This window comes from Schistocerca nitens, chromosome 1 (genome assembly GCF_023898315.1).
Source record: "Schistocerca nitens isolate TAMUIC-IGC-003100 chromosome 1, iqSchNite1.1, whole genome shotgun sequence".
NCBI classification, from domain to species: Eukaryota; Metazoa; Arthropoda; class Insecta; order Orthoptera; family Acrididae; genus Schistocerca; species Schistocerca nitens.
This window is the reverse complement of record NC_064614.1, coordinates 458,939,278-458,952,198: the sequence shown is the minus strand read 5'-3', so window position 1 is coordinate 458,952,198 and position 12,921 is coordinate 458,939,278. Positions and strand designations below refer to the sequence as shown.

The 12,921-nt window shown below is 41.5% G+C and overlaps 1 protein-coding gene across 1 annotated transcript in view; it reads right to left on the bottom strand.

The window, feature by feature from the left end:
- The window catches only part of LOC126253539 (uncharacterized), a 606,491-nt gene that overhangs the window by 71,966 nt on the left and 521,604 nt on the right, over positions 1–12,921 (bottom strand). Inside the window, exons 171-180 of the mRNA XM_049954972.1 lie at positions 3,854–4,159; positions 3,393–3,698; positions 2,990–3,307; positions 2,584–2,901; positions 2,193–2,507; positions 1,760–2,089; positions 1,346–1,651; positions 935–1,240; positions 509–826; positions 78–404 (exon numbers count right to left, since the gene is read on the bottom strand). Of these exons, the coding sequence (XP_049810929.1) occupies positions 78–404; positions 509–826; positions 935–1,240; positions 1,346–1,651; positions 1,760–2,089; positions 2,193–2,507; positions 2,584–2,901; positions 2,990–3,307; positions 3,393–3,698; positions 3,854–4,159 (3,150 nt within the window). The remainder of the gene's footprint in view (positions 1–77; positions 405–508; positions 827–934; positions 1,241–1,345; positions 1,652–1,759; positions 2,090–2,192; positions 2,508–2,583; positions 2,902–2,989; positions 3,308–3,392; positions 3,699–3,853; positions 4,160–12,921) is intronic.

Sequence of the window (12,921 nt, the reverse complement as noted above, 5' to 3'; positions counted from 1 at the left end):
AATGGAGTAGCTACATGATAATTCTGAAACATTTTTTAGATTTGCTACAAAGCAAGGAAGTTGTGTAATAAACTTACGTTCTATTATAGGACTGCAGTACTTGAATGGATCTCCAGAGTACCCTTGAATGCAAGTGCATGAAGGCAGGTGATTGACCACTTGGCATTCAGCATTTAGGCCACAAGTTCCTGGACATGGATCCTGACATTTGTTACGTATGCAAGCTCTATTGGATGGACAGTCAGTATTCAAAATACATTCTGGTCGGCAGACCTCATAAGGATTACCAACATAATCTGGGAGACATGTACAAGAGCCAGCTCCATTCTGCTCTTTACAAACTGCATTTGAGCCACATGGTGATGGTATACATGGTGTTGGTCTTTCTTCTGGCACAGGTGGTTCTGGAAAAGAAGTCAATGATTATTGTCATACATGCTGTTCAGATGTTTCAGTGACATGTAGCTAGAGGCATAACAGACTTTCTTCTTAATTAAATTGCTCTTACCCTGTAATAAACACTGGATGAATGGATCTCCAGAAAATCCTGGAAGACATGCACAGTTAGGTGTGTGGCTAATAACTCTGCATTCTGCATTAGATCCACACGAACCTGGACATGGATCTTTACAGCGTTGCCCTATACATGCAAGGTGGCTTGCACACTCTGTGTTGCTAATACACTCTGGTCGGCAATTAGGAGGTGATCCTTTAAAATCGGGCAAACATGAACAAGATGGACTGTCACCAGAAACTTGGCAAACTGCATTTGGTCCACAGGGAGATGGCTGGCAAGGGTTTGTTGGTTCCCGTAATGGAGTTTCAGCTGTAAGGAAGAATTTTAGTAATTATATTCCAAGGTTCATATTCAGTATACTTCTTTTTGGTTAGAAGAAATGTATTTTAATTAATATAAACTGTATTGGAAACTTACGGACTGGATAGCATCTTGCAAATGGATCGCCTGTATAGTGTGAGGGACAACTGCATATAGGATTGTGGTTAACAACCTCGCAACGAGCTCCAATACCACATGTTCCTGGGCAAGGGTTCCGACATTTCTGGTTGTTACAGGCTTCATTTTGTGCACAATCTGAGCTCACAATGCATTCTGGTCTACATGCTGGTGGACTTCCTAAGAAGCCTGGCACACATGAACACACTGCCTGGCCATTAATCTCTCGACATTGGCTGTTAGGGCCACAAGGAGATGGGCTGCATGGCTGTGTCTTTGGCGGAGCTATAACGAGATACAATTTATTATAAAATTACAATACTTGTAAATGTATTAAACATTTACTGTTACAGTATCAAAACATCCACTGGGTGGTTTGGACATACTTACATGGAATAGGTCTGCATTGAATAAATGCATTGCCAGACATGCCCTCTGGACAACTACAGATTGGAATATGATTGACAACATCACAGCGTGCATCCTGCCCACAAGTCCCTGGACAAGGATCTGCACACTTGTTTCTTATGCAAGCCTTTGTCCTCTCACAATCTGTGCTCAGGACACACTCAGGTCGACAGCCAGCATATGGATCACCCTGGTATTCTGGCAAGCAAGTACACACTCCATCATCACACTGTGTGTTTGAGCCACATGGAGATGGATGACATAGGTCAGCCTTCTCAGGTTCTTGTTCTGAAAGTAATTTAAGTAAGTCATTAAGTAAGATCAGTGCCTGCATTTATCTATTTGTTCAATTTATACAATAGTCTTAAATTTTCAGTAGTCCTTTTATACACAAACCTGGTGGTTTGGGGAAGCAGTTGGTGAAAGGATCTCCAGTGTATCCCTCAGGACAGGTGCATACTGGTGTGTGGTTGATCACACTGCATTGTGCACTAGCACCACATGAGCCTGGACAAGGGTCGCGACATTTTTCCCTAATACAAGCCTTATTGCTAGGACATTCTGAATTAACAGAACATTCTGGTCTACAGTTTGGTGGAGCACCAAAGTAACCAGCATTGCATGCGCATGAAGGAACTCCTCCTGAGTTGATACACTGTGCATTCGGGCCACAAGGTGATGGAACACATGGGTCATGATATACTGGTTTTTCTGAAGGAATTACAACTGCAAAGGAAGACAATGTATAAAATTACAAAACTTTGCAAACAACTGTGTCAGATGGACCTACACAGAGTCTTAGCCAAATTTAATTGGAGCTATTACATACCTGGGTTCAAATAACATTGTGCAAAAGGATCTCCTGTGTAACCTGGTCTGCAGCTGCAGATTGGGCTATGGTTTATTACCTCACAAATTGAGTTCAAACCACATGTGCCAATACAAGGGTCAGCACATTTCTGATTGGTGCAAGCTCTGTTCTGTGGACACTCTGAGCTTACCACACATTCTGGACGACAACCAGGTGGTGTGCCAATATAGTTGGGCAGGCAAGAACACACTGCTTGCTCATTAACTTCACGACATGCACTGTTTGCCCCACATGGTGAAGGTGAACAAGGAGTTTTAGGTTCCTCTGGTGTTTCTGTAAATAAGAATCATATACTAGTAAATGGTTGTAATCCCACTATTTGTTATTTAAACTCAAATACTGAACTTACCTCGTACTATACTGCAGAATCTAAATGGGTCACCAGTGTATCCTGATATACATGTGCATGATGGTAAATGATTGACTACGGTACAGTCTGCATTTTGTCCACATGTCCCAGGGCAGGGATCCTGGCATTTGTTTCGGATACATGCCCTATCTGGTGTGCAGTCAGTGTTTAAGGTACATTCTGGGCGACAGCCCTCATATGGGTTGCCAATGTATTCCGGTAAACATGTGCAAGAACCAGCACCATTTTGTTCTCTGCACACAGCATTTGACCCACATGGGGAAGGTGAGCAAGGAGTTGGTCTTTCTTCAGGAATAGCTGGAAAACACAAATTTATTATTGAAAAACTTAAACAATAATCATCAACCGAATAAGAATTTGCATTTGCCGGAGGATAGATTACTACCTGGTTGGGGTGAACAGATAACAAATGGATCTCCAGTATATCCTGAGAGACAGAAACAGTTAGGAGTGTGACTAATAACGCGGCATTCAGCATTAGCCCCACATGATCCAGGACAAGGATCTTCACATTTCTGTCTTATGCACGCAAGGTGACTGGCACATTCACTATTACTCACACACTCAGGTCTACAATTGGGTGGTGATCCCATGTATTCTGGAAGGCATGTGCATGATGGAGTGTCTCCAATAACCTGACATTGTGCATTTGGACCACAAGGCGATGGAGCACATGGATTTAATTGTGCTGGAGGAGTATCGGCTGAAAAATGAAACAAAATACATTTTTATTATTTAAGAATTAATATGACACTCAATTTTAAAAATTGTAAGTATATGTGTCTTACAGATTGGCTGGCATCTGGCGAATGGATCACCAGTGTATCGTATAGGACAACTGCAAATTGGATTGTGGTTAACTACTTCACAGCGAGCTGCCACACCACATGTGCCTGGGCATGGATTTCTGCACTTCTGATTGTTGCATGCTTCATTCTGACTGCAATCTGAGCTCACAACACACTCTGGCCTGCATGATGGAGGACTTCCAAGGTATCCTGGCACACAAGAACACACTGCTTGGCCATTAATCTCCCGACACTGGCTGTTTGGTCCACACGGAGATGGGTTGCATGGCTGTGTCACCACAGGAGCTGGATGGGAATATAAAGAAAATTACCAGTTACTTTATACTTATCTAGAAATTAAACATAGTTAACAATGTACTGAAACTTCAAATGTCAACTGCTACAGTTAATGTCACATTGCAGATCAAAAACAGCAGAGCCACAAATCTCATCAAACTTACGAGGAATAGGCCTGCACTGGATAAATGCATTCCCAGACATTCCTTCAGGACAACTGCATATTGGGATGTGATTGACAACATCACAGCGGGCATCCTGTCCACACGTTCCTGGACATGGATCAGTGCACTTATTTCTGATGCAAGCCTTTGACCTGTCACAGTCAGAGCTTAGAACACACTCTGGCCGACAGCCTGCATAAGGATCACCCTGATATTCTGGCAAGCAAGTACACACTCCATCATTACATTGTGTGTTTGGCCCGCAGGGAGATGGATAGCAGGGATCACTCTTTTCTGGTTCTGGTTCTGTAAAAAAAAAAAAAAAAAAATTTTTTTTTGGAAGGTACAAGTGAAACATTTTGCCTATAGCTAATTAATCATTCAGTTAATGTTGTTATCTAATTTCTATATCATACAAACCTTGTGGCTTTGGGTAACAGCTGGTGAATGGGTCACCTGTGTAACCCTCAGGACATGTGCATACTGGTGTGTGGTTGATTACACTGCACTGTGCACCAGCACCACATGATCCTGGACATGGGTCACGGCACTTCTCCCGAATGCAGGCGTTGTTGCTTGAGCATTCTGAGCTGATGACACATTCAGGTCGGCAGTTTGGAGGAGAGCCAATGTAATTAGCCAGGCATGAGCATGAAGGTGTTCCTCCAATGTCTCTGCATTCTGAATTGGGGCCACAAGGAGATGGAACACAGGGATTTGTGTAGGTAGGTTTGGTAGTTGGAGGCTGGGACACTGCAAAATTTGAAATTAAAAATTACATATCCCTCTTTTTATTACCTTCACAATTACTATCAGTATCTTATAAATATAATTATGGTGTCATATTTTGAGCAATTATCTTTTGACCTTGAGGATAATGAAAGGAAGTATCATGTTTCTTGCTTCTTAAGCAGTTAACCCACATATATTACTATCTTCCACAACAGCATATATTTCAAAGGAGGAAGTATGATACATTGTATATATTTACAAGTTTTAAATAAAATGTCTATCAAATTGGTTGCCACATTCAAATCTTAAGCCTGTATTCTTTCGAACACAGGGTAGTAAACTGATACAATCAAACACAAATAAGTTGCTGTGAATAGAAACAATTGTTTGCAAAACCCAGTGAAAGCTGTATAAGGCTCATTTGACACGTTCCTGAGAGAAGTGAAAAGTAGTATAAAATTGTTTATGGCAGTCACTGTCTTGGTTTTATCACATTTCAAGTAAGATTATTGACAAATATATTCTTTTGAAACTGGAAATGAAGGTGAGTATAATATAACAGTGAGGTATGGATTACTTTTCATGGACAATGACTGTGAGTGGCAATATATTTAATATCACTTCTCTTTGTAACCTCCAGCAAACATATCACATATCTGTATTCGTGTATATTGGTTTAGCAACAGCAATTCTGCAATGGAGACTGCAGCTCCAGCGTGTACAACACATAAGACAGTTTCAATATGCCACATCTTTACTAAGCACACATTAGGCCTTATCTTGGAAAAGTGACATATCTCAGAGCAGGAAGGTTTTACTTTGGCGAACATAACTATCTGGTATCCTTCCAAACACACTTAAAAAAAAGAAAAAAAACTGAATTTAGCAACTAAAAAATTGTTATGATTCAAGGGAATCACACTGACAACTTGTCAACTGTGATGGACTGGACTCAGACTTCAAGAAAGGTCTCCACGCAGAAAGTGAAAACACAAGTCTTGGATATAACAGAACAAAATCAGCTTTGGCTGCAAGTGCCTTCCCTCCCTTGCTAATAATTCTAATTAAGTTTAGCCATGGCTCATAAATATTGTCAGTTTGTAATTGAAAATGATTCATGAATGTAAATGAGCTTTTACAGTATACTTATTTAGGAATTATAGTGATAAATTACTATGTCTCATCTTATAAACCAAATACAATGTTTAGTCATGAGTATTCTTATGTAAAAAAGGTGGAGGAATCTTGGCCTGGCAGCAAAAGACTGTTTATGCAGTTAAAAGTACAGCTTCTGGGTCATTAGGCAGCATCATATACCTCTTCAAATCCTTTTCCAAACACAATGTTTTGACCCCTTTGCTGATACCTTCTTCATTTTTTTAGGTTATAGGCTGCAATTACTTTTTGACATAGACTACATAATTAAGTCAATGTACTATGATGCTTTCCAAGAGAGCGGATTCCATCCCTAAACTGACATTTGGAAGACCAACATAATGGCCATCAAAAGCTCACTCCCAGCCTCAGTGTCATTTTTTCCACTGTAAAAATTTCTCACACAGAGGAGCATCATGAAAGAGAACCTTTTCTCCCCTTCATGTGTAATCTGGGCTTCTGGTAGGTTCTTCATCCAGTTGTCCAAAAGACTTTTGCAGTTTTACTTAACCTTTGAAACATAATATTAAACAATATGCAGAATGCCTTCTGTATTCCAGAAACAAAAAGGTTTTCTTTTTAGTGTATGAAATCAACTTTGCTATTTCACAGTCTTGCCTTATCCTGCAGAGGATTTACTTGGCACAATGCTGGAAGTGGCGGAATTTCCAGATTGCATTTGGTCAGCATCCAAGAGATGTGGCATACTCTTTCTTGTGATATGTCTTTGCTTCAGCTGTTTTATACCTCTTTCATTCTGGCTGTCTAATATCATGATACACATTTTCTAAATGTTTTCATCTGTGGTTGATTTGTAAGATGTGCTCCATGTTGATCATCTTTTGCTGTATTCAGTTCAGGTGCCCATTTAACAGGGATAACTGGAGGAGCAGACTCCTTACATATCCTCACCAACTTCAGATGAAATCCATCTAGGTGCTTAACAGTTCAAAATGACAAATTTTATAATTGTAGAATATTTCAATATACCCACTTGGACAAAGCACACATAACAAATTTATCATATATCATACCTAGTTGACATTGCACTTACATTGTTGCCCTGTATGTATCAAAACAATAACACTAATATGAAAATGATCTCTGTGCCAGGTTGACAAATTTACATGATGAGGGCAAGGTGAAAGTAAATACGTTCTCTGAATACATTTTATATCAACTTGACTACAATTGATGGTAGGCAGAACTGCAGTAGCTATTTTGGTAAGAATGCAATCCAAGAATCAGAAACTATAAAGTGTGAAAGTAGCAGACACTCACATGGTATTGGGTAGCATCTTGCAAAGGGGTCTCCAGTGTGTCCAACCTGGCAGCTGCAAATGGGGCTGTGGTTGATGACTTCACAGCGTGCATTGAGGCCACAGGTACCAGGACATGGGTCAATGCACTTGTTGTTGACACAGGCCTTATCACGTGGGCATTCAGCACTGACGATGCACTCGGGCCTGCAGCCTGGTGGTGTTCCCATGTAGCCGGACTGACATGAGCAAACTGCCTGTCCATTTACCACACGGCACACGCTGTTTGGTCCGCAAGGTGACGGCTGACATGGGTCGCCGATTTCTGGTGTCACTGTGGATCCATTGTAACAATTCATACTTGGAAGTCAATCAAAACATACAGCAGTCATGGTAATTTAATTCTTATGATGTAAGGTAACAAGAGGGTTTAATAATTTCAATACGGCACAAGAAAAATATAGGCTCGGTCACATCACTTCCCTGTTATGAGTGTAATCTGGCAAAAATGTTGCAAATACATAGCATGAATCTGGCAGGATTGCAGTTTTCAGGGAAGGACAAAGGATGCATGGTGAGACTCCTACTACTACAGCTAGGAAAAGTGACTTAAATTGGTAATCTGAATAATTTGATGACATCAAAAACAGATTTTTCACAGGTGACAGTATGTGAAGGGATAATTATTTTCCTGTATGGTCAATGTCATAGTGTAACATACCTTAGTATTCAAACAACATTATTTCTTTAAAAGGGGCAATGTTCTTTTGAATTCCGTTCTAGTATTATGACACTTTATGTTTTTCGGTGAAACTTTCCATAAAAGGGATGGAGATTGCTTTATATAAATGTAAAGACTGCAAGTACAGTGCAGGTTCTGTCTCGTGAACCGTGGCGCCGAAACGAGTAAGGCTGTGCTGTGTTGTCGAACATAGACTTCACAGACATACAGTTTCACTGAAAACCATTAGAAATGCCATTTCGTTATACTTCTCCTGCAAGAGTACGGAACTCCTAGTGGATCTTGGTAGGTACAAACGTTAGTTCTATCACTCGAAGAAACATTGTCTTCATCTACATCTGTACTCTGAAAACCACCGTGAGGTGCATCGTAGAGGGTCTCGATATTAAACGCGCAAAACAAGGTTGACACTCGGAGCGCTGGCTGATGGGAGCGGCTGTAAATGGGAAATGCCTTTGCAGTCGCTCCCATCAGCCACCGCGCCGAGTGTCAACTTTGTGCATTTAAATATGTATCAGTTGGTCGCCACGTTGCGTTCCTATTGGTGCTTCCGATGTGTTTTTTAATAACTAAAAACAGAAAAGATTCGACATACATAACTCAATAGATGTTAAATTTATGTTTCACTTATTTATTGCGTTACTGGAAGGGCAGGGTCGCTGTTGTAGCGTGTAGGAATGGTAGTCTGCAACCATAACATCCATAGCACCAACTAGCAAACTTTCCGCTGGATGTAGTTTTGGTCCTGTACTTACTGTCATAACCATTTTCGTATGAATTTCTTACACAATGTGACCGTTACTTTTTGTCGAATGTACAAGTTAAACTGTGCGTGCAATGAGGAAGGTTCAAAATCGGGTATATAGGATCCGCAAGCTCCAAGATAAAATCACAAAAATCTGCCAGTGGCATATGTCCATCTCTGCTTGTATACCATCAGTTGGCTCGTTAACAACAGCGACGATTCCTACCCTGTACCAATACTGGTGACGAGAAATGGTGTCTTTATGCTAACATAAGAAAAAGAAACGAATGGTTGAGCCCAAACAAAGCGAGGACTCGGCGTATGAAGACCTGTGCGCATCCACTGAAGATGATGTTATGCACCTGGTGGAACAGCAACGGTGTGGTGTGCTACGAATTGCTTCCGCGAGGTGCAACCATCACTGCTGAAATTTATTGTCAACAACTGAGAAGTCTTGCAGACGCAGTCCAAGGGCAACGCCCATGAAGATTGCGTTAAGTGATGCCACTTCACATTAACGTCCGCCCGCATTCTGCTATATTCACACACACACAAACACTATACAAGATTTGGGGTGGAAGTCATTCTTCACCCACCCTATTCACCTGATCATGCACCCTCAAATTCTCACCTTTTCCGCTCTTTATCGGACAACCTGCAAGAAACTTCCTTTCCGGATGACAATGCGCCCCGAATATGGCTCTACGAGTTCTTCGCCTCGAAGCTACATGATTTCCGTAGTCGCAGAGTCGAAAAGCTACCTCAGCGTTGCAGACTGTTGTAAATAGTGAAGGACAACATATTGCCGATGACTAAAGTCTCTGTTATGTGTATGTATTGTGTTTATTAAACTTATGGAAAAGCGCTACGAGTTTATGTACTTATGGCCGGGAAAGAGGCAACACCTCTACCATTTTCGTAATTGTCAGTGTTACTTTATTTTTATCCTTGATCGCAGTTTCCATAAATGTGAAAACCGGCCAGTGTGGCCGAGCGGTTCTAGGCGCTACAGTCTGGAACCGCGCGACCGCTACGGTCGCAGGTTCGAATACTGCCTCGGGCATGGCTGTCTGTGATGTCCTTAGGTTAGTTAGGTTTAAGTAGTTCTAGGGGACTGATGACCTCAGAAGTTAAAGTCCGATAGTGCTCAGAGCCATTAGAACCATAAATGTGAAAACTCACGATACAGTGGATAAATTATTATAAAGCCCTTTTTCGCTTGACATGAGCGGTGAAACATCGACACAAACAAGTCCTCCAACTTGTTAAATCTGCTGCCAGTAAAAATTTCTCTCTGACACGTTTTATGTTTGACAAACACATCAAACTGTGCCGCACGCGGTCAAATGTTTGACAAACCTATTGACGTTGGGTAAATTGATCGTGCAAATGCCGATTTCAAACCATAACACAGAAGAGAGAGAGGTGGGTGTAGTCTGTATGTACTGTATCCATGGTCTAAGAGGCCTGTGGCCTGTTTCTCATAACAACTAGTTTCCAGGAATGTGTATTTTGTGTAAGTTTGTTAGAGATTGTAGATGAACGGTTTCTTACCGTAATATTTCTTTACACAGAAACCTCTTCGGGCCAAAGACCTTAAAAGTACAGTGCGCTCACACGTGACTGCAAGCCTGATCCTCACACATGATCAAGAATTTGCTGGAAGCACACACACAAATTCCTTTCGCCTCTACACAGGGCTAACCATTAATTTGTCTTCCAGTCATGTTGTGTCTGACGACCATGATACGGTCCCGCTGTTCGGCTTTATCTTTGCCGTAAAAATGAAAACAAAATGGAAAAAAGAAACATTACATCTGGTGTAAAACTGATTAAGGAAATAATAAACCTTACCCCAGGTTAATCTACTCAGTGATTGAAGAAATACTCATGAAATTAGCGTAATTACCTCTAAATGAGTGAAGAAACGTTAACTGAATTTACTGTCACTCATTAAGCCCTTTTGTTAAAAAGCAGCAGTCATCCATGAAAGAAGCTATAGTATCACGCGAAAAACTGACAGAAACATTGTGACTTCCGAAGACTGCATGCAGCTAATTGAAAGGTCAGATACACGTCTGTAATACTAATTTGTTGGTTCGTTTGCAGTTGTCCTGAATGGATCTATGACTACTTTCCTGCTCTTTCTCCTCCTCCTGCGTTTGGTCCTCAAGGAACTGATTTTAACAGCGGCATCTTTGTAAGCAGCAGATTCAATTACGGAATTAATCCTTTTGTTAAGGGCAAATCGTACATACTATCTCTCCTTGTTTTGTAATAATGGGATTTCTTATTGATGCTCCAGAGACCATATTGGTTTTGATACGTTGGAATAAACCTTTCCAGTAATTCGCAATAGATTTTCTACAGACTGTTCTACATGATGCCTCCACAAAGACTGTTGCAAGACTGACGTTTGTTTGAATAAGCCTGCAAAGTTGGATTAAACAACATTTTTGTCGTTAATGGATACGGTATCATGAGATTGAGAGATCCGTCTATTACAGAACTTTTGCTACAATCACTATTTTAGATAACTGACAACCATATTACCGGATTCAGCCACTGTTGGCCATCTTCAATCGGTATTGCAGCGTTGTGCTTGAATAAGAACCATGGTATCACATCGCCATACAGTAGTGAAAATGAAATTTTTTTGACAATGTGGGCATTCTAATTACATGTTGTTCTTTTGTGCTGCTACAAGTGACAACGTGATTGAGAATTTTTCCAGATCATACTACATCTACATGATTACTCTGCAATTCACATTTAAATGCTTGGCAGAGGGTTCATCGAACCACAATCATACTATCTCTCTACGATTCCACTCCCGAACAGCGCGCGGGAAAAACGAACACCTAAACCTTTCTGTTCGAGCTCTGATTTCTCTTTTTTATGTAGGTTGGGCTCAACAAAATATTTTCGCATTCGGAAGAGAAAGTTGGTGACTGAAATTTCGTAAATAGATCTCGCCGCGACGAAAAACGTCTTTGCTTTAATGACTTCCATCCCAACTCGCGTATCATATCTGCCACACACTCTGTCCCCTATTACGTGATAATACAAAACGAGCTGCCCTTTTTTGCACCCTTTCGATGTAATACTTTCTGAAGATGGCCCACAGCGGCTGAAACCGATAATTTATAAGGTCGAAAGTAAATGTGCAACCGCACTGAAAGGTGTGGATTCACCGCCCATCGAGGCGCATTAATTGCATGAATGCGTGGTGTTTGTTCTTTCGAACACGTCCGAAAGAACAATCACCACGCATTCATATAGTCACTTAAAATAATTTCTGCGTTTCCGTCATGCCTCACGGAGGTCGCTTCCAACATAGCTCCGCGTTACACGTTAGGTAACAAACGGCAGCCGATGTAGCAACACAAAGCTGTCGAGTGACAGGTCAAGCAACTTTTTGATCAGACTATGGGCGTAAATCGTTTCTGAAAGTATTTGTATGGAGTGTAGCCATGTATGGAAGTGAAACATGGACGATAAATAGTTTGGACAAGAAGAGAATAGGAGCTTTGGAAATGTGGTGCTACAGAAGAATGCTGAAGATTAGATGGGTAGATCACATAACGAATGAGGAAGTATTGAATAGGATTGGGGAGAAGAGAAGTTTGTGGCACAACTTGACTAGAAGAAGGGATCGGTTGGTAGGACATGTTCTGAGGCATCAAGGGATCACCAGTTTAGTATTGGAAGGCAGCGTGGAGGGTAAAAATCATAGAGGGAGACCAAGAGATAAATACACTAAGCAGATTCAGAAGGATGTAGGTTGCAGTAGGTACTGGGAGATGAAGAAGCTTGCACAGGATAGAGTAGCATGGAGAGCTGCATCAAACCAGTCTCAGGACTAAAGACCACAACAACAACATGGGCGTAACGTCTACCACCGTGATAAAATTTGAGGTGTTGATGTTGGCGCTGATTGATCAAATCGCCACAAACGTTCCCGTAACTAAGACTGTTAACACTCTCCATGGGGCTTCATTGTCTCTTAACTTGAAACAGGTTGTGTAGTAGGAAGGAAGATACGCAAGCTATATGCAAGCAAATGGCGTAATAGCTCTGTTCTGGAGACTTATTGAGGCATTCTCTTGAAGTAAAGCTGGAATGTACTTACGTGGTGTATGCATTACGTTGCAATATCTGAAGGGGTCTCCAGTAAATCCGTGGATGCACGTGCAAGTCGGCAGGTGGTTGACGACCTGGCACTCGGCGTTCTGCCCGCAAGTACCGGGACAGGGGTCCTGGCACTTGTTACGGACGCACGCCTTGTTAGGAGCGCAGTCCGTGTTGAGCACACATTCTGGTCGGCATCCTTCATACGGGTTGCCCACGTACTCTGGCAGACAAGTGCAAGACCCGGCGCCGTTCTGTTCTCTGCATTCAGCATTCGAGCCGCAGGGCGAAGGCAGGCATGGCG